We start from the raw sequence: 26,357 nt of genomic DNA on the forward strand, positions 1-26,357 counted from the left end.
AGATACGATGTCTCAATGGAGGCGTTTGCCGAATCAGAGGTTCAAGAGGGAGATGCTTCTGTAAAGCTAACTTCCGAGGCAAAAGGTGTCAAAAGAAAGGAGGTAAGTGCCCACGTCATTTTCTACTGAACCACTTTAAATAACTAATTAATCCCAAATTAACTTATGCTTCTTAGGATTCACCTCAACGGCAATATCATTCAGGCTTTGGCATCCACTCAAAATGTACAATTCAAATAACGAAATGACATCAACACTTTAGGAACTTGGGTACAGTTCCATTTAACATTTTGATGCACGGGTTTTGTCTTACCTAATCATTACACATACCAAAATCTGAACGACCGAAAATAGTGAGAGATTTCCTTCATGAAACAAAATGATCGCCATGGACATCACCTTTTCTTTGAATAGAATTATTGGTGAGTAACAAGAGAAAGTGAGATTCATTACATTTAAGATCTCTTCAATGGCTACACAAACACAGACACACACGCACACTAAGGCGGGCAAACAGCCAGCCAGCGAGAGACATCTTTTCAAAGGTTTTTACAGCAATATACTATCAAACAGGAGAACTGCTATGAAATGAATATGCCTGGGACTGTGCATCTGCGAAGGCAATACATTTGTATGATAGTTGAGCAGATCAAACTTGCAATGTGCTCATGGTTTCTTTTCTTTGACTGAAGGACGCAGGAATCCATGTACTAAGATACCTTGTCGCAATGGAGGTACATGCAGATATAGAGGCAGGAAATGGAAATGTTACTGCAAGCGTGGATTCAGAGGCAGAAAATGTCAAAAACCAGTAGGTAAGTACAGGTGCCATTTTTCTTAACCTACACATATAATGCGTCATCAATCCACAGTAAAGTGTTACTATGAATGACGGGAATGCTCACATATGTACTTTGCATTCTTTCAACTGTTAAAAGCCCCTTTTATTGTACATAAAAATGATGCCCTACCTGTTTAGTAATGTCGGTTTGTTTTTCATTGTTAAAGAATGAACACATCCTGTCTTTCACGTACCACGTCAATCTTGTCATTCAATATATCTTTAAGAAGTCGGAGAAGGTACTGCAAGCAATTAATTTAAATACCCTTTAGAGAGACGGCCTCCATTGGACTTGTGCCTCTACTGACGGTAAAAACTACCAAACAGATGCAGTCTTTAAGTAGAAATGTATCCATACCTTTGTTTTTGCCTTGGTCGTAAGTGCAGTACGTTTTGCGTGTAGGTTAAGTGATTACTAATCACGCAATATAACACTGCTATGCTCTATGTTGCACAACAGGCCGAAATCCATGTAGTAAGATACGATGTCTCAATGGAGGCGTTTGCCGAATCAGAGGTTCAAGAGGGAGATGCTTCTGTAAAGCTAACTTCCGAGGCAAAAGGTGTCAAAAGAAAGGAGGTAAGTGCCCACGTCATTTTCTACTGAACCACTTTAAATAACTAATTAATCCCAAATTAACTTATGCTTCTTAGGATTCACCTCAACGGCAATATCATTCAGGCTTTGGCATCCACTCAAAATGTACAATTCAAATAACGAAATGATATCAACACTTTAGGAACTTGGGTACAGTTCCATTTAACATTTTGATGCACGGGTTTTGTCTTACCTAATCATTACACATACCAAAATCTGAACGACCGAAAATAGTGAGAGATTTCCTTCATGAAACAAAATGATCGCCATGGACATCACCTTTTCTTTGAATAGAATTATTGGTGAGTAACAAGAGAAAGTGAGATTCATTACATTTAAGATCTCTTCAATGGCTTCACAAACACAGACACACACGCACACTAAGGCGGGCAAACAGCCAGCCAGCGAGAGACATCTTTTCAAAGGTTTTTACAGCAATATACTTTCAAACAGGAGAACTGCTATGAAATGAATATGCCTGGGACTGTGCATCTGCGAAGGCAATACATTTGTATGATAGTTGAGCAGATCAAACTTGCAATGTGCTCATGGTTTCTTTTCTTTGACTGAAGGACGCAGGAATCCATGTACTAAGATACCTTGTCGCAATGGAGGTACATGCAGATATAGAGGCTGGAAATGGAAATGTTACTGCAAGCGTGGATTCAGAGGCAGAAAATGTCAAAAACCAGTAGGTAAGTACAGGTGCCATTTTTCTTAACCTACACATATAATGCGTCATCAATCCACAGTAAAGTGTTACTATGAATGACGGGAATGCTCACATATGTACCTTGCATTCTTTCAACTGTTAAAAGCCCCTTTTATTGTACATAAAAATTATACCCTACTTGTTTAGTAATGTCGGTTTGTTTTTCATTGTTAAAGAATGAACACATCCTGTCTTTCACGTACCACGTCAAACTTGTCATTCAATATATCTTTAAGAAGTCGGAGAAGGTACTGCAAGCAATTAATTTAAATAGCCTTTAGACAGACGGCCTCTATTGCACTTGTGCCTCTACTGACGGTAAAAACTACCAAACAGATGCAGTCTTTAAGTAGAAATGTATCCATACCTTTGTTTTTGCCTTGGTCGTAAGTGCAGTACGTTTTGCGTGTAGGTTAAGTGATTACTAATCACGCAATATAACACTGCTATGCTCTATGTTGCACAACAGGCCGAAATCCATGTAGTAAGATACGATGTCTCAATGGAGGCGTTTGCCGAATCAGAGGTTCAAGAGGGAGATGCTTCTGTAAAGCTAACTTCCGAGGCAAAAGGTGTCAAAAGAAAGGAGGTAAGTGCCCACGTCATTTTCTACTGAACCACTTTAAATAACTAATTAATCCCAAATTAACTTATGCTTCTTAGGATTCACCTCAACGGCAATATCATTCAGGCTTTGGCATCCACTCAAAATGTACAATTCAAATAACGAAATGACATCAACACTTTAGGAACTTGGGTACAGTTCCATTTAACATTTTGATGCACGGGTTTTGTCTTACCTAATCATTACACATACCAAAATCTGAACGACCGAAAATAGTGAGAGATTTCCTTCATGAAACAAAATGATCGCCATGGACATCACCTTTTCTTTGAATAGAATTATTGGTGAGTAACAAGAGAAAGTGAGATTCATTACATTTAAGATCTCTTCAATGGCTACACAAACACAGACACACACGCACACTAAGGCGGGCAAACAGCCAGCCAGCGAGAGACATCTTTTCAAAGGTTTTTACAGCAATATACTATCAAACAGGAGAACTGCTATGAAATGAATATGCCTGGGACTGTGCATCTGCGAAGGCAATACATTTGTATGATAGTTGAGCAGATCAAACTTGCAATGTGCTCATGGTTTCTTTTCTTTGACTGAAGGACGCAGGAATCCATGTACTAAGATACCTTGTCGCAATGGAGGTACATGCAGATATAGAGGCAGGAAATGGAAATGTTACTGCAAGCGTGGATTCAGAGGCAGAAAATGTCAAAAACCAGTAGGTAAGTACAGGTGCCATTTTTCTTAACCTACACATATAATGCGTCATCAATCCACAGTAAAGTGTTACTATGAATGACGGGAATGCTCACATATGTACTTTGCATTCTTTCAACTGTTAAAAGCCCCTTTTATTGTACATAAAAATGATGCCCTACCTGTTTAGTAATGTCGGTTTGTTTTTCATTGTTAAAGAATGAACACATCCTGTCTTTCACGTACCACGTCAATCTTGTCATTCAATATATCTTTAAGAAGTCGGAGAAGGTACTGCAAGCAATTAATTTAAATACCCTTTAGAGAGACGGCCTCCATTGGACTTGTGCCTCTACTGACGGTAAAAACTACCAAACAGATGCAGTCTTTAAGTAGAAATGTATCCATACCTTTGTTTTTGCCTTGGTCGTAAGTGCAGTACGTTTTGCGTGTAGGTTAAGTGATTACTAATCACGCAATATAACACTGCTATGCTCTATGTTGCACAACAGGCCGAAATCCATGTAGTAAGATACGATGTCTCAATGGAGGCGTTTGCCGAATCAGAGGTTCAAGAGGGAGATGCTTCTGTAAAGCTAACTTCCGAGGCAAAAGGTGTCAAAAGAAAGGAGGTAAGTGCCCACGTCATTTTCTACTGAACCACTTTAAATAACTAATTAATCCCAAATTAACTTATGCTTCTTAGGATTCACCTCAACGGCAATATCATTCAGGCTTTGGCATCCACTCAAAATGTACAATTCAAATAACGAAATGATATCAACACTTTAGGAACTTGGGTACAGTTCCATTTAACATTTTGATGCACGGGTTTTGTCTTACCTAATCATTACACATACCAAAATCTGAACGACCGAAAATAGTGAGAGATTTCCTTCATGAAACAAAATGATCGCCATGGACATCACCTTTTCTTTGAATAGAATTATTGGTGAGTAACAAGAGAAAGTGAGATTCATTACATTTAAGATCTCTTCAATGGCTTCACAAACACAGACACACACGCACACTAAGGCGGGCAAACAGCCAGCCAGCGAGAGACATCTTTTCAAAGGTTTTTACAGCAATATACTTTCAAACAGGAGAACTGCTATGAAATGAATATGCCTGGGACTGTGCATCTGCGAAGGCAATACATTTGTATGATAGTTGAGCAGATCAATCTTGCAATGTGCTCATGGTTTCTTTTCTTTGACTGAAGGACGCAGGAATCCATGTACTAAGATACCTTGTCGCAATGGAGGTACATGCAGATATAGAGGCTGGAAATGGAAATGTTACTGCAAGCGTGGATTCAGAGGCAGAAAATGTCAAAAACCAGTAGGTAAGTACAGGTGCCATTTTTCTTAACCTACACATATAATGCGTCATCAATCCACAGTAAAGTGTTACTATGAATGACGGGAATGCTCACATATGTACCTTGCATTCTTTCAACTGTTAAAAGCCCCTTTTATTGTACATAAAAATGATGCCCTACCTGTTTAGTAATGTCGGTTTGTTTTTCATTGTTAAAGAATGAACACATCCTGTCTTTCACGTACCACGTCAATCTTGTCATTCAATATATCTTTAAGAAGTCGGAGAAGGTACTGCAAGCAATTAATTTAAATAGCCTTTAGAGAGACGGCCTCTATTGCACTTGTGCCTCTACTGACGGTAAAAACTACCAAACAGATGCAGTCTTTAAGTAGAAATGTATCCATACCTTTGTTTTTGCCTTGGTCGTAAGTGCAGTACGTTTTGCGTGTAGGTTAAGTGATTACTAATCACGCAATATAACACTGCTATGCTCTATGTTGCACAACAGGCCGAAATCCATGTAGTAAGATACGATGTCTCAATGGAGGCGTTTGCCGAATCAGAGGTTCAAGAGGGAGATGCTTCTGTAAAGCTAACTTCCGAGGCAAAAGGTGTCAAAAGAAAGGAGGTAAGTGCCCACGTCATTTTCTACTGAACCACTTTAAATAACTAATTAATCCCAAATTAACTTATGCTTCTTAGGATTCACCTCAACGGCAATATCATTCAGGCTTTGGCATCCACTCAAAATGTACAATTCAAATAACGAAATGATATCAACACTTTAGGAACTTGGGTACAGTTCCATTTAACATTTTGATGCACGGGTTTTGTCTTACCTAATCATTACACATACCAAAATCTGAACGACCGAAAATAGTGAGAGATTTCCTTCATGAAACAAAATGATCGCCATGGACATCACCTTTTCTTTGAATAGAATTATTGGTGAGTAACAAGAGAAAGTGAGATTCATTACATTTAAGATCTCTTCAATGGCTTCACAAACACAGACACACACGCACACTAAGGCGGGCAAACAGCCAGCCAGCGAGAGACATCTTTTCAAAGGTTTTTACAGCAATATACTTTCAAACAGGAGAACTGCTATGAAATGAATATGCCTGGGACTGTGCATCTGCGAAGGCAATACATTTGTATGATAGTTGAGCAGATCAAACTTGCAATGTGCTCATGGTTTCTTTTCTTTGACTGAAGGACGCAGGAATCCATGTACTAAGATACCTTGTCGCAATGGAGGTACATGCAGATATAGAGGCAGGAAATGGAAATGTTACTGCAAGCGTGGATTCAGAGGCAGAAAATGTCAAAAACCAGTAGGTAAGTACAGGTGCCATTTTTCTTAACCTACACATATAATGCGTCATCAATCCACAGTAAAGTGTTACTATGAATGACGGGAATGCTCACATATGTACCTTGCATTCTTTCAACTGTTAAAAGCCCCTTTTATTGTACATAAAAATTATACCCTACTTGTTTAGTAATGTCGGTTTGTTTTTCATTGTTAAAGAATGAACACATCCTGTCTTTCACGTACCACGTCAAACTTGTCATTCAATATATCTTTAAGAAGTCGGAGAAGGTACTGCAAGCAATTAATTTAAATAGCCTTTAGACAGACGGCCTCTATTGCACTTGTGCCTCTACTGACGGTAAAAACTACCAAACAGATGCAGTCTTTAAGTAGAAATGTATCCATACCTTTGTTTTTGCCTTGGTCGTAAGTGCAGTACGTTTTGCGTGTAGGTTAAGTGATTACTAATCACGCAATATAACACTGCTATGCTCTATGTTGCACAACAGGCCGAAATCCATGTAGTAAGATACGATGTCTCAATGGAGGCGTTTGCCGAATCAGAGGTTCAAGAGGGAGATGCTTCTGTAAAGCTAACTTCCGAGGCAAAAGGTGTCAAAAGAAAGGAGGTAAGTGCCCACGTCATTTTCTACTGAACCACTTTAAATAACTAATTAATCCCAAATTAACTTATGCTTCTTAGGATTCACCTCAACGGCAATATCATTCAGGCTTTGGCATCCACTCAAAATGTACAATTCAAATAACGAAATGACATCAACACTTTAGGAACTTGGGTACAGTTCCATTTAACATTTTGATGCACGGGTTTTGTCTTACCTAATCATTACACATACCAAAATCTGAACGACCGAAAATAGTGAGAGATTTCCTTCATGAAACAAAATGATCGCCATGGACATCACCTTTTCTTTGAATAGAATTATTGGTGAGTAACAAGAGAAAGTGAGATTCATTACATTTAAGATCTCTTCAATGGCTACACAAACACAGACACACACGCACACTAAGGCGGGCAAACAGCCAGCCAGCGAGAGACATCTTTTCAAAGGTTTTTACAGCAATATACTATCAAACAGGAGAACTGCTATGAAATGAATATGCCTGGGACTGTGCATCTGCGAAGGCAATACATTTGTATGATAGTTGAGCAGATCAAACTTGCAATGTGCTCATGGTTTCTTTTCTTTGACTGAAGGACGCAGGAATCCATGTACTAAGATACCTTGTCGCAATGGAGGTACATGCAGATATAGAGGCAGGAAATGGAAATGTTACTGCAAGCGTGGATTCAGAGGCAGAAAATGTCAAAAACCAGTAGGTAAGTACAGGTGCCATTTTTCTTAACCTACACATATAATGCGTCATCAATCCACAGTAAAGTGTTACTATGAATGACGGGAATGCTCACATATGTACTTTGCATTCTTTCAACTGTTAAAAGCCCCTTTTATTGTACATAAAAATGATGCCCTACCTGTTTAGTAATGTCGGTTTGTTTTTCATTGTTAAAGAATGAACACATCCTGTCTTTCACGTACCACGTCAATCTTGTCATTCAATATATCTTTAAGAAGTCGGAGAAGGTACTGCAAGCAATTAATTTAAATACCCTTTAGAGAGACGGCCTCCATTGGACTTGTGCCTCTACTGACGGTAAAAACTACCAAACAGATGCAGTCTTTAAGTAGAAATGTATCCATACCTTTGTTTTTGCCTTGGTCGTAAGTGCAGTACGTTTTGCGTGTAGGTTAAGTGATTACTAATCACGCAATATAACACTGCTATGCTCTATGTTGCACAACAGGCCGAAATCCATGTAGTAAGATACGATGTCTCAATGGAGGCGTTTGCCGAATCAGAGGTTCAAGAGGGAGATGCTTCTGTAAAGCTAACTTCCGAGGCAAAAGGTGTCAAAAGAAAGGAGGTAAGTGCCCACGTCATTTTCTACTGAACCACTTTAAATAACTAATTAATCCCAAATTAACTTATGCTTCTTAGGATTCACCTCAACGGCAATATCATTCAGGCTTTGGCATCCACTCAAAATGTACAATTCAAATAACGAAATGATATCAACACTTTAGGAACTTGGGTACAGTTCCATTTAACATTTTGATGCACGGGTTTTGTCTTACCTAATCATTACACATACCAAAATCTGAACGACCGAAAATAGTGAGAGATTTCCTTCATGAAACAAAATGATCGCCATGGACATCACCTTTTCTTTGAATAGAATTATTGGTGAGTAACAAGAGAAAGTGAGATTCATTACATTTAAGATCTCTTCAATGGCTTCACAAACACAGACACACACGCACACTAAGGCGGGCAAACAGCCAGCCAGCGAGAGACATCTTTTCAAAGGTTTTTACAGCAATATACTTTCAAACAGGAGAACTGCTATGAAATGAATATGCCTGGGACTGTGCATCTGCGAAGGCAATACATTTGTATGATAGTTGAGCAGATCAAACTTGCAATGTGCTCATGGTTTCTTTTCTTTGACTGAAGGACGCAGGAATCCATGTACTAAGATACCTTGTCGCAATGGAGGTACATGCAGATATAGAGGCTGGAAATGGAAATGTTACTGCAAGCGTGGATTCAGAGGCAGAAAATGTCAAAAACCAGTAGGTAAGTACAGGTGCCATTTTTCTTAACCTACACATATAATGCGTCATCAATCCACAGTAAAGTGTTACTATGAATGACGGGAATGCTCACATATGTACCTTGCATTCTTTCAACTGTTAAAAGCCCCTTTTATTGTACATAAAAATGATGCCCTACCTGTTTAGTAATGTCGGTTTGTTTTTCATTGTTAAAGAATGAACACATCCTGTCTTTCACGTACCACGTCAATCTTGTCATTCAATATATCTTTAAGAAGTCGGAGAAGGTACTGCAAGCAATTAATTTAAATAGCCTTTAGAGAGACGGCCTCTATTGCACTTGTGCCTCTACTGACGGTAAAAACTACCAAACAGATGCAGTCTTTAAGTAGAAATGTATCCATACCTTTGTTTTTGCCTTGGTCGTAAGTGCAGTACGTTTTGCGTGTAGGTTAAGTGATTACTAATCACGCAATATAACACTGCTATGCTCTATGTTGCACAACAGGCCGAAATCCATGTAGTAAGATACGATGTCTCAATGGAGGCGTTTGCCGAATCAGAGGTTCAAGAGGGAGATGCTTCTGTAAAGCTAACTTCCGAGGCAAAAGGTGTCAAAAGAAAGGAGGTAAGTGCCCACGTCATTTTCTACTGAACCACTTTAAATAACTAATTAATCCCAAATTAACTTATGCTTCTTAGGATTCACCTCAACGGCAATATCATTCAGGCTTTGGCATCCACTCAAAATGTACAATTCAAATAACGAAATGATATCAACACTTTAGGAACTTGGGTACAGTTCCATTTAACATTTTGATGCACGGGTTTTGTCTTACCTAATCATTACACATACCAAAATCTGAACGACCGAAAATAGTGAGAGATTTCCTTCATGAAACAAAATGATCGCCATGGACATCACCTTTTCTTTGAATAGAATTATTGGTGAGTACCAAGAGAAAGTGAGATTCATTACATTTAAGATCTCTTCAATGGCTTCACAAACACAGACACACACGCACACTAAGGCGGGCAAACAGCCAGCCAGCGAGAGACATCTTTTCAAAGGTTTTTACAGCAATATACTTTCAAACAGGAGAACTGCTATGAAATGAATATGCCTATGACTGTGCATCTGCGAAGGCAATACATTTGTATGATAGTTGAGCAGATCAATCTTGCAATGTGCTCATGGTTTCTTTTCTTTGACTGAAGGACGCAGGAATCCATGTACTAAGATACCTTGTCGCAATGGAGGTACATGCAGATATAGAGGCTGGAAATGGAAATGTTACTGCAAGCGTGGATTCAGAGGCAGAAAATGTCAAAAACCAGTAGGTAAGTACAGGTGCCATTTTTCTTAACCTACACATATAATGCGTCATCAATCCACAGTAAAGTGTTACTATGAATGACGGGAATGCTCACATATGTACCTTGCATTCTTTCAACTGTTAAAAGCCCCTTTTATTGTACATAAAAATGATGCCCTACCTGTTTAGTAATGTCGGTTTGTTTTTCATTGTTAAAGAATGAACACATCCTGTCTTTCACGTACCACGTCAATATTGTCATTCAATATATCTTTAAGAAGTCGGAGAAGGTACTGCAAGCAATTAATTTAAATAGCCTTTAGAGAGACGGCCTCTATTGCACTTGTGCCTCTACTGACGGTAAAAACTACCAAACAGATGCAGTCTTTAAGTAGAAATGTATCCATACCATTGTTTCTGCCTTGGTCGTAAGTGCAGTACGTTTTGCGTGTAGGTTAAGTGATTACTAATCACGCAATATAACACTGCTATGCTCTATGTTGCACAACAGGCCGAAATCCATGTAGTAAGATACGATGTCTCAATGGAGGCGTTTGCCGAATCAGAGGTTCAAGAGGGAGATGCTTCTGTAAAGCTAACTTCCGAGGCAAAAGGTGTCAAAAGAAAGGAGGTAAGTGCCCACGTCATTTTCTACTGAACCACTTTAAATAACTAATTAATCCCAAATTAACTTATGCTTCTTAGGATTCACCTCAACGGCAATATCATTCAGGCTTTGGCATCCACTCAAAATGTACAATTCAAATAACGAAATGATATCAACACTTTAGGAACTTGGGTACAGTTCCATTTAACATTTTGATGCACGGGTTTTGTCTTACCTAATCATTACACATACCAAAATCTGAACGACCGAAAATAGTGAGAGATTTCCTTCATGAAACAAAATGATCGCCATGGACATCACCTTTTCTTTGAATAGAATTATTGGTGAGTAACAAGAGAAAGTGAGATTCATTACATTTAAGATCTCTTCAATGGCTTCACAAACACAGACACACACGCACACTAAGGCGGGCAAACAGCCAGCCAGCGAGAGACATCTTTTCAAAGGTTTTTACAGCAATATACTTTCAAACAGGAGAACTGCTATGAAATGAATATGCCTGGGACTGTGCATCTGCGAAGGCAATACATTTGTATGATAGTTGAGCAGATCAAACTTGCAATGTGCTCATGGTTTCTTTTCTTTGACTGAAGGACGCAGGAATCCATGTACTAAGATACCTTGTCGCAATGGAGGTACATGCAGATATAGAGGCTGGAAATGGAAATGTTACTGCAAGCGTGGATTCAGAGGCAGAAAATGTCAAAAACCAGTAGGTAAGTACAGGTGCCATTTTTCTTAACCTACACATATAATGCGTCATCAATCCACAGTAAAGTGTTACTATGAATGACGGGAATGCTCACATATGTACCTTGCATTCTTTCAACTGTTAAAAGCCCCTTTTATTGTACATAAAAATGATGCCCTACCTGTTTAGTAATGTCGGTTTGTTTTTCATTGTTAAAGAATGAACACATCCTGTCTTTCACGTACCACGTCAATCTTGTCATTCAATATATCTTTAAGAAGTCGGAGAAGGTACTGCAAGCAATTAATTTAAATAGCCTTTAGAGAGACGGCCTCTATTGCACTTGTGCCTCTACTGACGGTAAAAACTACCAAACAGATGCAGTCTTTAAGTAGAAATGTATCCATACCTTTGTTTTTGCCTTGGTCGTAAGTGCAGTACGTTTTGCGTGTAGGTTAAGTGATTACTAATCACGCAATATAACACTGCTATGCTCTATGTTGCACAACAGGCCGAAATCCATGTAGTAAGATACGATGTCTCAATGGAGGCGTTTGCCGAATCAGAGGTTCAAGAGGGAGATGCTTCTGTAAAGCTAACTTCCGAGGCAAAAGGTGTCAAAAGAAAGGAGGTAAGTGCCCACGTCATTTTCTACTGAACCACTTTAAATAACTAATTAATCCCAAATTAACTTATGCTTCTTAGGATTCACCTCAACGGCAATATCATTCAGGCTTTGGCATCCACTCAAAATGTACAATTCAAATAACGAAATGATATCAACACTTTAGGAACTTGGGTACAGTTCCATTTAACATTTTGATGCACGGGTTTTGTCTTACCTAATCATTACACATACCAAAATCTGAACGACCGAAAATAGTGAGAGATTTCCTTCATGAAACAAAATGATCGCCATGGACATCACCTTTTCTTTGAATAGAATTATTGGTGAGTACCAAGAGAAAGTGAGATTCATTACATTTAAGATCTCTTCAATGGCTTCACAAACACAGACACACACGCACACTAAGGCGGGCAAACAGCCAGCCAGCGAGAGACATCTTTTCAAAGGTTTTTACAGCAATATACTTTCAAACAGGAGAACTGCTATGAAATGAATATGCCTATGACTGTGCATCTGCGAAGGCAATACATTTGTATGATAGTTGAGCAGATCAATCTTGCAATGTGCTCATGGTTTCTTTTCTTTGACTGAAGGACGCAGGAATCCATGTACTAAGATACCTTGTCGCAATGGAGGTACATGCAGATATAGAGGCTGGAAATGGAAATGTTACTGCAAGCGTGGATTCAGAGGCAGAAAATGTCAAAAACCAGTAGGTAAGTACAGGTGCCATTTTTCTTAACCTACACATATAATGCGTCATCAATCCACAGTAAAGTGTTACTATGAATGACGGGAATGCTCACATATGTACCTTGCATTCTTTCAACTGTTAAAAGCCCCTTTTATTGTACATAAAAATGATGCCCTACCTGTTTAGTAATGTCGGTTTGTTTTTCATTGTTAAAGAATGAACACATCCTGTCTTTCACGTACCACGTCAATATTGTCATTCAATATATCTTTAAGAAGTCGGAGAAGGTACTGCAAGCAATTAATTTAAATAGCCTTTAGAGAGACGGCCTCTATTGCACTTGTGCCTCTACTGACGGTAAAAACTACCAAACAGATGCAGTCTTTAAGTAGAAATGTATCCATACCATTGTTTCTGCCTTCGTCGTAAGTGCAGTACGTTTTGCGTGTAGGTTAAGTGATTACTAATCACGCAATATAACACTGCTATGCTCTATGTTGCACAACAGGCCGAAATCCATGTAGTAAGATACGATGTCTCAATGGAGGCGTTTGCCGAATCAGAGGTTCAAGAGGGAGATGCTTCTGTAAAGCTAACTTCCGAGGCAAAAGGTGTCAAAAGAAAGGAGGTAAGTGCCCACGTCATTTTCTACTGAACCACTTTAAATAACTAATTAATCCCAAATTAACTTATGCTTCTTAGGATTCACCTCAACGGCAATATCATTCAGGCTTTGGCATCCACTCAAAATGTACAATTCAAATAACGAAATGATATCAACACTTTAGGAACTTGGGTACAGTTCCATTTAACATTTTGATGCACGGGTTTTGTCTTACCTAATCATTACACATACCAAAATCTGAACGACCGAAAATAGTGAGAGATTTCCTTCATGAAACAAAATGATCGCCATGGACATCACCTTTTCTTTGAATAGAATTATTGGTGAGTAACAAGAGAAAGTGAGATTCATTACATTTAAGATCTCTTCAATGGCTTCACAAACACAGACACACACGCACACTAAGGCGGGCAAACAGCCAGCCAGCGAGAGACATCTTTTCAAAGGTTTTTACAGCAATATACTTTCAAACAGGAGAACTGCTATGAAATGAATATGCCTGGGACTGTGCATCTGCGAAGGCAATACATTTGTATGATAGTTGAGCAGATCAATCTTGCAATGTGCTCATGGTTTCTTTTCTTTGACTGAAGGACGCAGGAATCCATGTACTAAGATACCTTGTCGCAATGGAGGTACATGCAGATATAGAGGCTGGAAATGGAAATGTTACTGCAAGCGTGGATTCAGAGGCAGAAAATGTCAAAAACCAGTAGGTAAGTACAGGTGCCATTTTTCTTAACCTACACATATAATGCGTCATCAATCCACAGTAAAGTGTTACTATGAATGACGGGAATGCTCACATATGTACCTTGCATTCTTTCAACTGTTAAAAGCCCCTTTTATTGTACATAAAAATGATGCCCTACCTGTTTAGTAATGTCGGTTTGTTTTTCATTGTTAAAGAATGAACACATCCTGTCTTTCACGTACCACGTCAATCTTGTCATTCAATATATCTTTAAGAAGTCGGAGAAGGTACTGCAAGCAATTAATTTAAATAGCCTTTAGAGAGACGGCCTCTATTGCACTTGTGCCTCTACTGACGGTAAAAACTACCAAACAGATGCAGTCTTTAAGTAGAAATGTATCCATACCTTTGTTTTTGCCTTGGTCGTAAGTGCAGTACGTTTTGCGTGTAGGTTAAGTGATTACTAATCACGCAATATAACACTGCTATGCTCTATGTTGCACAACAGGCCGAAATCCATGTAGTAAGATACGATGTCTCAATGGAGGCGTTTGCCGAATCAGAGGTTCAAGAGGGAGATGCTTCTGTAAAGCTAACTTCCGAGGCAAAAGGTGTCAAAAGAAAGGAGGTAAGTGCCCACGTCATTTTCTACTGAACCACTTTAAATAACTAATTAATCCCAAATTAACTTATGCTTCTTAGGATTCACCTCAACGGCAATATCATTCAGGCTTTGGCATCCACTCAAAATGTACAATTCAAATAACGAAATGATATCAACACTTTAGGAACTTGGGTACAGTTCCATTTAACATTTTGATGCACGGGTTTTGTCTTACCTAATCATTACACATACCAAAATCTGAACGACCGAAAATAGTGAGAGATTTCCTTCATGAAACAAAATGATCGCCATGGACATCACCTTTTCTTTGAATAGAATTATTGGTGAGTAACAAGAGAAAGTGAGATTCATTACATTTAAGATCTCTTCAATGGCTTCACAAACACAGACACACACGCACACTAAGGCGGGCAAACAGCCAGCCAGCGAGAGACATCTTTTCAAAGGTTTTTACAGCAATATACTTTCAAACAGGAGAACTGCTATGAAATGAATATGCCTATGACTGTGCATCTGCGAAGGCAATACATTTGTATGATAGTTGAGCAGATCAATCTTGCAATGTGCTCATGGTTTCTTTTCTTTGACTGAAGGACGCAGGAATCCATGTACTAAGATACCTTGTCGCAATGGAGGTACATGCAGATATAGAGGCTGGAAATGGAAATGTTACTGCAAGCGTGGATTCAGAGGCAGAAAATGTCAAAAACCAGTAGGTAAGTACAGGTGCCATTTTTCTTAACCTACACATATAATGCGTCATCAATCCACAGTAAAGTGTTACTATGAATGACGGGAATGCTCACATATGTACCTTGCATTCTTTCAACTGTTAAAAGCCCCTTTTATTGTACATAAAAATGATGCCCTACCTGTTTAGTAATGTCGGTTTGTTTTTCATTGTTAAAGAATGAACACATCCTGTCTTTCACGTACCACGTCAATCTTGTCATTCAATATATCTTTAAGAAGTCGGAGAAGGTACTGCAAGCAATTAATTTAAATAGCCTTTAGAGAGACGGCCTCTATTGCACTTGTGCCTCTACTGACGGTAAAAACTACCAAACAGATGCAGTCTTTAAGTAGAAATGTATCCATACCTTTGTTTTTGCCTTGGTCGTAAGTGCAGTACGTTTTGCGTGTAGGTTAAGTGATTACTAATCACGCAATATAACACTGCTATGCTCTATGTTGCACAACAGGCCGAAATCCATGTAGTAAGATACGATGTCTCAATGGAGGCGTTTGCCGAATCAGAGGTTCAAGAGGGAGATGCTTCTGTAAAGCTAACTTCCGAGGCAAAAGGTGTCAAAAGAAAGGAGGTAAGTGCCCACGTCATTTTCTACTGAACCACTTTAAATAACTAATTAATCCCAAATTAACTTATGCTTCTTAGGATTCACCTCAACGGCAATATCATTCAGGCTTTGGCATCCACTCAAAATGTACAATTCAAATAACGAAATGATATCAACACTTTAGGAACTTGGGTACAGTTCCATTTAACATTTTGATGCACGGGTTTTGTCTTACCTAATCATTACACATACCAAAATCTGAACGACCGAAAATAGTGAGAGATTTCCTTCATGAAACAAAATGATCGCCATGGACATCACCTTTTCTTTGAATAGAATTATTGGTGAGTAACAAGAGAAAGTGAGATTCATTACATTTAAGATCTCTTCAATGGCTTCACAAACACAGACACACACGCACACTAAGGCGGGCAAACAGCCAGCCAGCGAGAGACATCTTTTCAAAGGTTTTTACAGCAATATACTTTCAAACAGGAGAACTGCTATGAAATGAATATGCCTATGACTGTGCATCTGCGAAGGCAATACATTTGTATGATAGTTGAGCAGATCAATCTTGCAATGTGCTCATGGTTTCTTTTCTTTGACTGAAGGACGCAGGAATCCATGTACTAAGATACCTTGTCGCAATGGAGGTACATGCAGATATAGAGGCTGGAAATGGAAATGTTACTGCAAGCGTGGATTCAGAGGCAGAAAATGTCAAAAACCAGTAGGTAAGTACAGGTGCCATTTTTCTTAACCTACACATATAATGCGTCATCAATCCACAGTAAAGTGTTACTATGAATGACGGGAATGCTCACATATGTACCTTGCATTCTTTCAACTGTTAAAAGCCCCTTTTATTGTACATAAAAATGATGCCCTACCTGTTTAGTAATGTCGGTTTGTTTTTCATTGTTAAAGAATGAACACATCCTGTCTTTCACGTACCACGTCAATATTGTCATTCAATATATCTTTAAGAAGTCGGAGAAGGTACTGCAAGCAATTAATTTAAATAGCCTTTAGAGAGACGGCCTCTATTGCACTTGTGCCTCTACTGACGGTAAAAACTACCAAACAGATGCAGTCTTTAAGTAGAAATGTATCCATACCTTTGTTTCTGCCTTGGTCGTAAGTGCAGTACGTTTTGCGTGTAGGTTAAGTGATTACTAATCACGCAATATAACACTGCTATGCTCTATGTTGCACAACAGGCCGAAATCCATGTAGTAAGATACGATGTCTCAATGGAGGCGTTTGCCGAATCAGAGGTTCAAGAGGGAGATGCTTCTGTAAAGCTAACTTCCGAGGCAAAAGGTGTCAAAAGAAAGGAGGTAAGTGCCCACGTCATTTTCTACTGAACCACTTTAAATAACTAATTAATCCCAAATTAACTTATGCTTCTTAGGATTCACCTCAACGGCAATATCATTCAGGCTTTGGCATCCACTCAAAATGTACAATTCAAATAACGAAATGATATCAACACTTTAGGAACTTGGGTACAGTTCCATTTAACATTTTGATGCACGGGTTTTGTCTTACCTAATCATTACACATACCAAAATCTGAACGACCGAAAATAGTGAGAGATTTCCTTCATGAAACAAAATGATCGCCATGGACATCACCTTTTCTTTGAATAGAATTATTGGTGAGTAACAAGAGAAAGTGAGATTCATTACATTTAAGATCTCTTCAATGGCTTCACAAACACAGACACACACGCACACTAAGGCGGGCAAACAGCCAGCCAGCGAGAGACATCTTTTCAAAGGTTTTTACAGCAATATACTTTCAAACAGGAGAACTGCTATGAAATGAATATGCCTGGGACTGTGCATCTGCGAAGGCAATACATTTGTATGATAGTTGAGCAGATCAATCTTGCAATGTGCTCATGGTTTCTTTTCTTTGACTGAAGGACGCAGGAATCCATGTACTAAGATACCTTGTCGCAATGGAGGTACATGCAGATATAGAGGCTGGAAATGGAAATGTTACTGCAAGCGTGGATTCAGAGGCAGAAAATGTCAAAAACCAGTAGGTAAGTACAGGTGCCATTTTTCTTAACCTACACATATAATGCGTCATCAATCCACAGTAAAGTGTTACTATGAATGACGGGAATGCTCACATATGTACCTTGCATTCTTTCAACTGTTAAAAGCCCCTTTTATTGTACATAAAAATGATGCCCTACCTGTTTAGTAATGTCGGTTTGTTTTTCATTGTTAAAGAATGAACACATCCTGTCTTTCACGTACCACGTCAATATTGTCATTCAATATATCTTTAAGAAGTCGGAGAAGGTACTGCAAGCAATTAATTTAAATAGCCTTTAGACAGACGGCCTCTATTGCACTTGTGCCTCTACTGACGGTAAAAACTACCAAACAGATGCAGTCTTTAAGTAGAAATGTATCCATACCTTTGTTTTTGCCTTGGTCGTAAGTGCAGTACGTTTTGCGTGTAGGTTAAGTGATTACTAATCACGCAATATAACACTGCTATGCTCTATGTTGCACAACAGGCCGAAATCCATGTAGTAAGATACGATGTCTCAATGGAGGCGTTTGCCGAATCAGAGGTTCAAGAGGGAGATGCTTCTGTAAAGCTAACTTCCGAGGCAAAAGGTGTCAAAAGAAAGGAGGTAAGTGCCCACGTCATTTTCTACTGAACCACTTTAAATAACTAATTAATCCCAAATTAACTTATGCTTCTTAGGATTCACCTCAACGGCAATATCATTCAGGCTTTGGCATCCACTCAAAATGTACAATTCAAATAACGAAATGATATCAACACTTTAGGAACTTGGGTACAGTTCCATTTAACATTTTGATGCACGGGTTTTGTCTTACCTAATCATTACACATACCAAAATCTGAACGACCGAAAATAGTGAGAGATTTCCTTCATGAAACAAAATGATCGCCATGGACATCACCTTTTCTTTGAATAGAATTATTGGTGAGTAACAAGAGAAAGTGAGATTCATTACATTTAAGATCTCTTCAATGGCTTCACAAACACAGACACACACGCACACTAAGGCGGGCAAACAGCCAGCCAGCGAGAGACATCTTTTCAAAGGTTTTTACAGCAATATACTTTCAAACAGGAGAACTGCTATGAAATGAATATGCCTGGGACTGTGCATCTGCGAAGGCAATACATTTGTATGATAGTTGAGCAGATCAAACTTGCAATGTGCTCATGGTTTCTTTTCTTTGACTGAAGGACGCAGGAATCCATGTACTAAGATACCTTGTCGCAATGGAGGTACATGCAGATATAGAGGCTGGAAATGGAAATGTTACTGCAAGCGTGGATTCAGAGGCAGAAAATGTCAAAAACCAGTAGGTAAGTACAGGTGCCATTTTTCTTAACCTACACATATAATGCGTCATCAATCCACAGTAAAGTGTTACTATGAATGACGGGAATGCTCACATATGTACCTTGCATTCTTTCAACTGTTAAAAGCCCCTTTTATTGTACATAAAAATGATGCCCTACCTGTTTAGTAATGTCGGTTTGTTTTTCATTGTTAAAGAATGAACACATCCTGTCTTTCACGTACCACGTCAATCTTGTCATTCAATATATCTTTAAGAAGTCGGAGAAGGTACTGCAAGCAATTAATTTAAATACCCTTTAGAGAGACGGCCTCTATTGCACTTGTGCCTCTACTGACGGTAAAAACTACCAAACAGATGCAGTCTTTAAGTAGAAATGTATCCATACCTTTGTTTTTGCCTTGGTCGTAAGTGCAGTACGTTTTGCGTGCAGGTTAAGTGATTACTAATCACGCAATATAACACTGCTATGCTCTATGTTGCACAACAGGCCGAAATCCATGTAGTAAGATACGATGTCTCAATGGAGGCGTTTGCCGAATCAGAGGTTCAAGAGGGAGATGCTTCTGTAAAGCTAACTTCCGAGGCAAAAGGTGTCAAAAGAAAGGAGGTAAGTGCCCACGTCATTTTCTACTGAACCACTTTAAATAACTAATTAATCCCAAATTAACTTATGCTTCTTAGGATTCACCTCAACGGCAATATCATTCAGGCTTTGGCATCCACTCAAAATGTACAATTCAAATAACGAAATGATATCAACACTTTAGGAACTTGGGTACAGTTCCATTTAACATTTTGATGCACGGGTTTTGTCTTACCTAATCATTACACATACCAAAATCTGAACGACCGAAAATAGTGAGAGATTTCCTTCATGAAACAAAATGATCGCCATGGACATCACCTTTTCTTTGAATAGAATTATTGGTGAGTAACAAGAGAAAGTGAGATTCATTACATTTAAGATCTCTTCAATGGCTTCACAAACACAGACACACACGCACACTAAGGCGGGCAAACAGCCAGCCAGCGAGAGACATCTTTTCAAAGGTTTTTACAGCAATATACTTTCAAACAGGAGAACTGCTATGAAATGAATATGCCTGGGACTGTGCATCTGCGAAGGCAATACATTTGTATGATAGTTGAGCAGATCAAACTTGCAATGTGCTCATGGTTTCTTTTCTTTGACTGAAGGACGCAGGAATCCATGTACTAAGATACCTTGTCGCAATGGAGGTACATGCAGATATAGAGGCTGGAAATGGAAATGTTACTGCAAGCGTGGATTCAGAGGCAGAAAATGTCAAAAACCAGTAGGTAAGTACAGGTGCCATTTTTCTTAACCTACACATATAATGCGTCATCAATCCACAGTAAAGTGTTACTATGAATGACGGGAATGCTCACATATGTACCTTGCATTCTTTCAACTGTTAAAAGCCCCTTTTATTGTACATAAAAATGATGCCCTACCTGTTTAGTAATGTCGGTTTGTTTTTCATTGTTAAAGAATGAACACATCCTGTCTTTCACGTACCACGTCAATCTTGTCATTCAATATATCTTTAAGAAGTCGGAGAAGGTACTGCAAGCAATTAATTTAAATACCCTTTAGAGAGACGGCCTCTATTGCACTTGTGCCTCTACTGACGGTAAAAACTACCAAACAGATGCAGTCTTTAAGTAGAAATGTATCCATACCTTTGTTTTTGCCTTGGTCGTAAGTGCAGTACGTTTTGCGTGCAGGTTAAGTGATTACTAATCACGCAATATAACACTGCTATGCTCTATGTTGCACAACAGGCCGAAATCCATGTAGTAAGATACGATGTCTCAATGGAGGCGTTTGCCGAATCAGAGGTTCAAGAGGGAGATGCTTCTGTAAAGCTAACTTCCGAGGCAAAAGGTGTCAAAAGAAAGGAGGTAAGTGCCCACGTCATTTTCTACTGAACCACTTTAAATAACTAATTAATCCCAAATTAACTTATGCTTCTTAGGATTCACCTCAACGGCAATATCATTCAGGCTTTGGCATCCACTCAAAATGTACAATTCAAATAACGAAATGATATCAACACTTTAGGAACTTGGGTACAGTTCCATTTAACATTTTGATGCACGGGTTTTGTCTTACCTAATCATTACACATACCAAAATCTGAACGACCGAAAATAGTGAGAGATTTCCTTCATGAAACAAAATGATCGCCATGGACATCACCTTTTCTTTGAATAGAATTATTGGTGAGTAACAAGAGAAAGTGAGATTCATTACATTTAAGATCTCTTCAATGGCTTCACAAACACAGACACACACGCACACTAAGGCGGGCAAACAGCCAGCCAGCGAGAGACATCTTTTCAAAGGTTTTTACAGCAATATACTTTCAAACAGGAGAACTGCTATGAAATGAATATGCCTGGGACTGTGCATCTGCGAAGGCAATACATTTGTATGATAGTTGAGCAGATCAAACTTGCAATGTGCTCATGGTTTCTTTTCTTTGACTGAAGGACGCAGGAATCCATGTACTAAGATACCTTGTCGCAATGGAGGTACATGCAGATATAGAGGCTGGAAATGGAAATGTTACTGCAAGCGTGGATTCAGAGGCAGAAAATGTCAAAAACCAGTAGGTAAGTACAGGTGCCATTTTTCTTAACCTACACATATAATGCGTCATCAATCCACAGTAAAGTGTTACTATGAATGACGGGAATGCTCACATATGTACCTTGCATTCTTTCAACTGTTAAAAGCCCCTTTTATTGTACATAAAAATGATGCCCTACCTGTTTAGTAATGTCGGTTTGTTTTTCATTGTTAAAGAATGAACACATCCTGTCTTTCACGTACCACGTCAATCTTGTCATTCAATATATCTTTAAGAAGTCGGAGAAGGTACTGCAAGCAATTAATTTAAATACCCTTTAGAGAGACGGCCTCTATTGCACTTGTGCCTCTACTGACGGTAAAAACTACCAAACAGATGCAGTCTTTAAGTAGAAATGTATCCATACCTTTGTTTTTGCCTTGGTCGTAAGTGCAGTACGTTTTGCGTGCAGGTTAAGTGATTACTAATCACGCAATATAACACTGCTATGCTCTATGTTGCACAACAGGCCGAAATCCATGTAGTAAGATACGATGTCTCAATGGAGGCGTTTGCCGAATCAGAGGTTCAAGAGGGAGATGCTTCTGTAAAGCTAACTTCCGAGGCAAAAGGTGTCAAAAGAAAGGAGGTAAGTGCCCACGTCATTTTCTACTGAACCACTTTAAATAACTAATTAATCCCAAATTAACTTATGCTTCTTAGGATTCACCTCAACGGCAATATCATTCAGGCTTTGGCATCCACTCAAAATGTACAATTCAAATAACGAAATGATATCAACACTTTAGGAACTTGGGTACAGTTCCATTTAACATTTTGATGCACGGGTTTTGTCTTACCTAATCATTACACATACCAAAATCTGAACGACCGAAAATAGTGAGAGATTTCCTTCATGAAACAAAATGATCGCCATGGACATCACCTTTTCTTTGAATAGAATTATTGGTGAGTAACAAGAGAAAGTGAGATTCATTACATTTAAGATCTCTTCAATGGCTTCACAAACACAGACACACACGCACACTAAGGCGGGCAAACAGCCAGCCAGCGAGAGACATCTTTTCAAAGGTTTTTACAGCAATATACTTTCAAACAGGAGAACTGCTATGAAATGAATATGCCTGGGACTGTGCATCTGCGAAGGCAATACATTTGTATGATAGTTGAGCAGATCAAACTTGCAATGTGCTCATGGTTTCTTTTCTTTGACTGAAGGACGCAGGAATCCATGTACTAAGATACCTTGTCGCAATGGAGGTACATGCAGATATAGAGGCTGGAAATGGAAATGTTACTGCAAGCGTGGATTCAGAGGCAGAAAATGTCAAAAACCAGTAGGTAAGTACAGGTGCCATTTTTCTTAACCTACACATATAATGCGTCATCAATCCACAGTAAAGTGTTACTATGAATGACGGGAATGCTCACATATGTACCTTGCATTCTTTCAACTGTTAAAAGCCCCTTTTATTGTACATAAAAATGATGCCCTACCTGTTTAGTAATGTCGGTTTGTTTTTCATTGTTAAAGAATGAACACATCCTGTCTTTCACGTACCACGTCAATCTTGTCATTCAATATATCTTTAAGAAGTCGGAGAAGGTACTGCAAGCAATTAATTTAAATACCCTTTAGAGAGACGGCCTCTATTGCACTTGTGCCTCTACTGACGGTAAAAACTACCAAACAGATGCAGTCTTTAAGTAGAAATGTATCCATACCTTTGTTTTTGCCTTGGTCGTAAGTGCAGTACGTTTTGCGTGCAGGTTAAGTGATTACTAATCACGCAATATAACACTGCTATGCTCTATGTTGCACAACAGGCCGAAATCCATGTAGTAAGATACGATGTCTCAATGGAGGCGTTTGCCGAATCAGAGGTTCAAGAGGGAGATGCTTCTGTAAAGCTAACTTCCGAGGCAAAAGGTGTCAAAAGAAAGGAGGTAAGTGCCCACGTCATTTTCTACTGAACCACTTTAAATAACTAATTAATCCCAAATTAACTTATGCTTCTTAGGATTCACCTCAACGGCAATATCATTCAGGCTTTGGCATCCACTCAAAATGTACAATTCAAATAACGAAATGATATCAACACTTTAGGAACTTGGGTACAGTTCCATTTAACATTTTGATGCACGGGTTTTGTCTTACCTAATCATTACACATACCAAAATCTGAACGACCGAAAATAGTGAGAGATTTCCTTCATGAAACAAAATGATCGCCATGGACATCACCTTTTCTTTGAATAGAATTATTGGTGAGTAACAAGAGAAAGTGAGATTCATTACATTTAAGATCTCTTCAATGGCTTCACAAACACAGACACACACGCACACTAAGGCGGGCAAACAGCCAGCCAGCGAGAGACATCTTTTCAAAGGTTTTTACAGCAATATACTTTCAAACAGGAGAACTGCTATGAAATGAATATGCCTGGGACTGTGCATCTGCGAAGGCAATACATTTGTATGATAGTTGAGCAGATCAAACTTGCAATGTGCTCATGGTTTCTTTTCTTTGACTGAAGGACGCAGGAATCCATGTACTAAGATACCTTGTCGCAATGGAGGTACATGCAGATATAGAGGCTGGAAATGGAAATGTTACTGCAAGCGTGGATTCAGAGGCAGAAAATGTCAAAAACCAGTAGGTAAGTACAGGTGCCATTTTTCTTAACCTACACATATAATGCGTCATCAATCCACAGTAAAGTGTTACTATGAATGACGGGAATGCTCACATATGTACCTTGCATTCTTTCAACTGTTAAAAGCCCCTTTTATTGTACATAAAAATGATGCCCTACCTGTTTAGTAATGTCGGTTTGTTTTTCATTGTTAAAGAATGAACACATCCTGTCTTTCACGTACCACGTCAATCTTGTCATTCAATATATCTTTAAGAAGTCGGAGAAGGTACTGCAAGCAATTAATTTAAATACCCTTTAGAGAGACGGCCTCTATTGCACTTGTGCCTCTACTGACGGTAAAAACTACCAAACAGATGCAGTCTTTAAGTAGAAATGTATCCATACCTTTGTTTTTGCCTTGGTCGTAAGTGCAGTACGTTTTGCGTGTAGGTTAAGTGATTACTAATCACGCAATATAACACTGCTATGCTCTATGTTGCACAACAGGCCGAAATCCATGTAGTAAGATACGATGTCTCAATGGAGGCGTTTGCCGAATCAGAGGTTCAAGAGGGAGATGCTTCTGTAAAGCTAACTTCCGAGGCAAAAGGTGTCAAAAGAAAGGAGGTAAGTGCCCACGTCATTTTCTACTGAACCACTTTAAATAACTAATTAATCCCAAATTAACTTATGCTTCTTAGGATTCACCTCAACGGCAATATCATTCAGGCTTTGGCATCCACTCAAAATGTACAATTCAAATAACGAAATGATATCAACACTTTAGGAACTTGGGTACAGTTCCATTTAACATTTTGATGCACGGGTTTTGTCTTACCTAATCATTACACATACCAAAATCTGAACGACCGAAAATAGTGAGAGATTTCCTTCATGAAACAAAATGATCGCCATGGACATCACCTTTTCTTTGAATAGAATTATTGGTGAGTAACAAGAGAAAGTGAGATTCATTACATTTAAGATCTCTTCAATGGCTTCACAAACACAGACACACACGCACACTAAGGCGGGCAAACAGCCAGCCAGCGAGAGACATCTTTTCAAAGGTTTTTACAGCAATATACTTTCAAACAGGAGAACTGCTATGAAATGAATATGCCTGGGACTGTGCATCTGCGAAGGCAATACATTTGTATGATAGTTGAGCAGATCAAACTTGCAATGTGCTCATGGTTTCTTTTCTTTGACTGAAGGACGCAGGAATCCATGTACTAAGATACCTTGTCGCAATGGAGGTACATGCAGATATAGAGGCTGGAAATGGAAATGTTACTGCAAGCGTGGATTCAGAGGCAGAAAATGTCAAAAACCAGTAGGTAAGTACAGGTGCCATTTTTCTTAACCTACACATATAATGCGTCATCAATCCACAGTAAAGTGTTACTATGAATGACGGGAATGCTCACATATGTACCTTGCATTCTTTCAACTGTTAAAAGCCCCTTTTATTGTACATAAAAATGATGCCCTACCTGTTTAGTAATGTCGGTTTGTTTTTCATTGTTAAAGAATGAACACATCCTGTCTTTCACGTACCACGTCAATCTTGTCATTCAATATATCTTTAAGAAGTCGGAGAAGGTACTGCAAGCAATTAATTTAAATACCCTTTAGAGAGACGGCCTCTATTGCACTTGTGCCTCTACTGACGGTAAAAACTACCAAACAGATGCAGTCTTTAAGTAGAAATGTATCCATACCTTTGTTTTTGCCTTGGTCGTAAGTGCAGTACGTTTTGCGTGCAGGTTAAGTGATTACTAATCACGCAATATAACACTGCTATGCTCTATGTTGCAC

General features: G+C 38.9%; 1 protein-coding gene across 1 annotated transcript in view; it reads left to right on the forward strand.

Moving 5' to 3' along the window:
* LOC137274545 (uncharacterized) overlaps nucleotides 1-26,357 on the forward strand; it is a 96,227-nt gene that overhangs the window by 44,849 nt on the left and 25,021 nt on the right. The window contains exons 8-14 of the mRNA XM_067807792.1: nucleotides 10,535-10,654; nucleotides 13,173-13,292; nucleotides 17,130-17,249; nucleotides 19,768-19,887; nucleotides 21,087-21,206; nucleotides 22,406-22,525; nucleotides 23,725-23,844. Coding sequence (XP_067663893.1) covers nucleotides 10,535-10,654; nucleotides 13,173-13,292; nucleotides 17,130-17,249; nucleotides 19,768-19,887; nucleotides 21,087-21,206; nucleotides 22,406-22,525; nucleotides 23,725-23,844 — 840 coding nt within the window. The remainder of the gene's footprint in view (nucleotides 1-10,534; nucleotides 10,655-13,172; nucleotides 13,293-17,129; nucleotides 17,250-19,767; nucleotides 19,888-21,086; nucleotides 21,207-22,405; nucleotides 22,526-23,724; nucleotides 23,845-26,357) is intronic.

The sequence above is a fragment of the Haliotis asinina genome, chromosome 1 (genome assembly GCF_037392515.1).
Source record: "Haliotis asinina isolate JCU_RB_2024 chromosome 1, JCU_Hal_asi_v2, whole genome shotgun sequence".
Lineage (NCBI taxonomy): Eukaryota > Metazoa > Mollusca > Gastropoda > Lepetellida > Haliotidae > Haliotis > Haliotis asinina.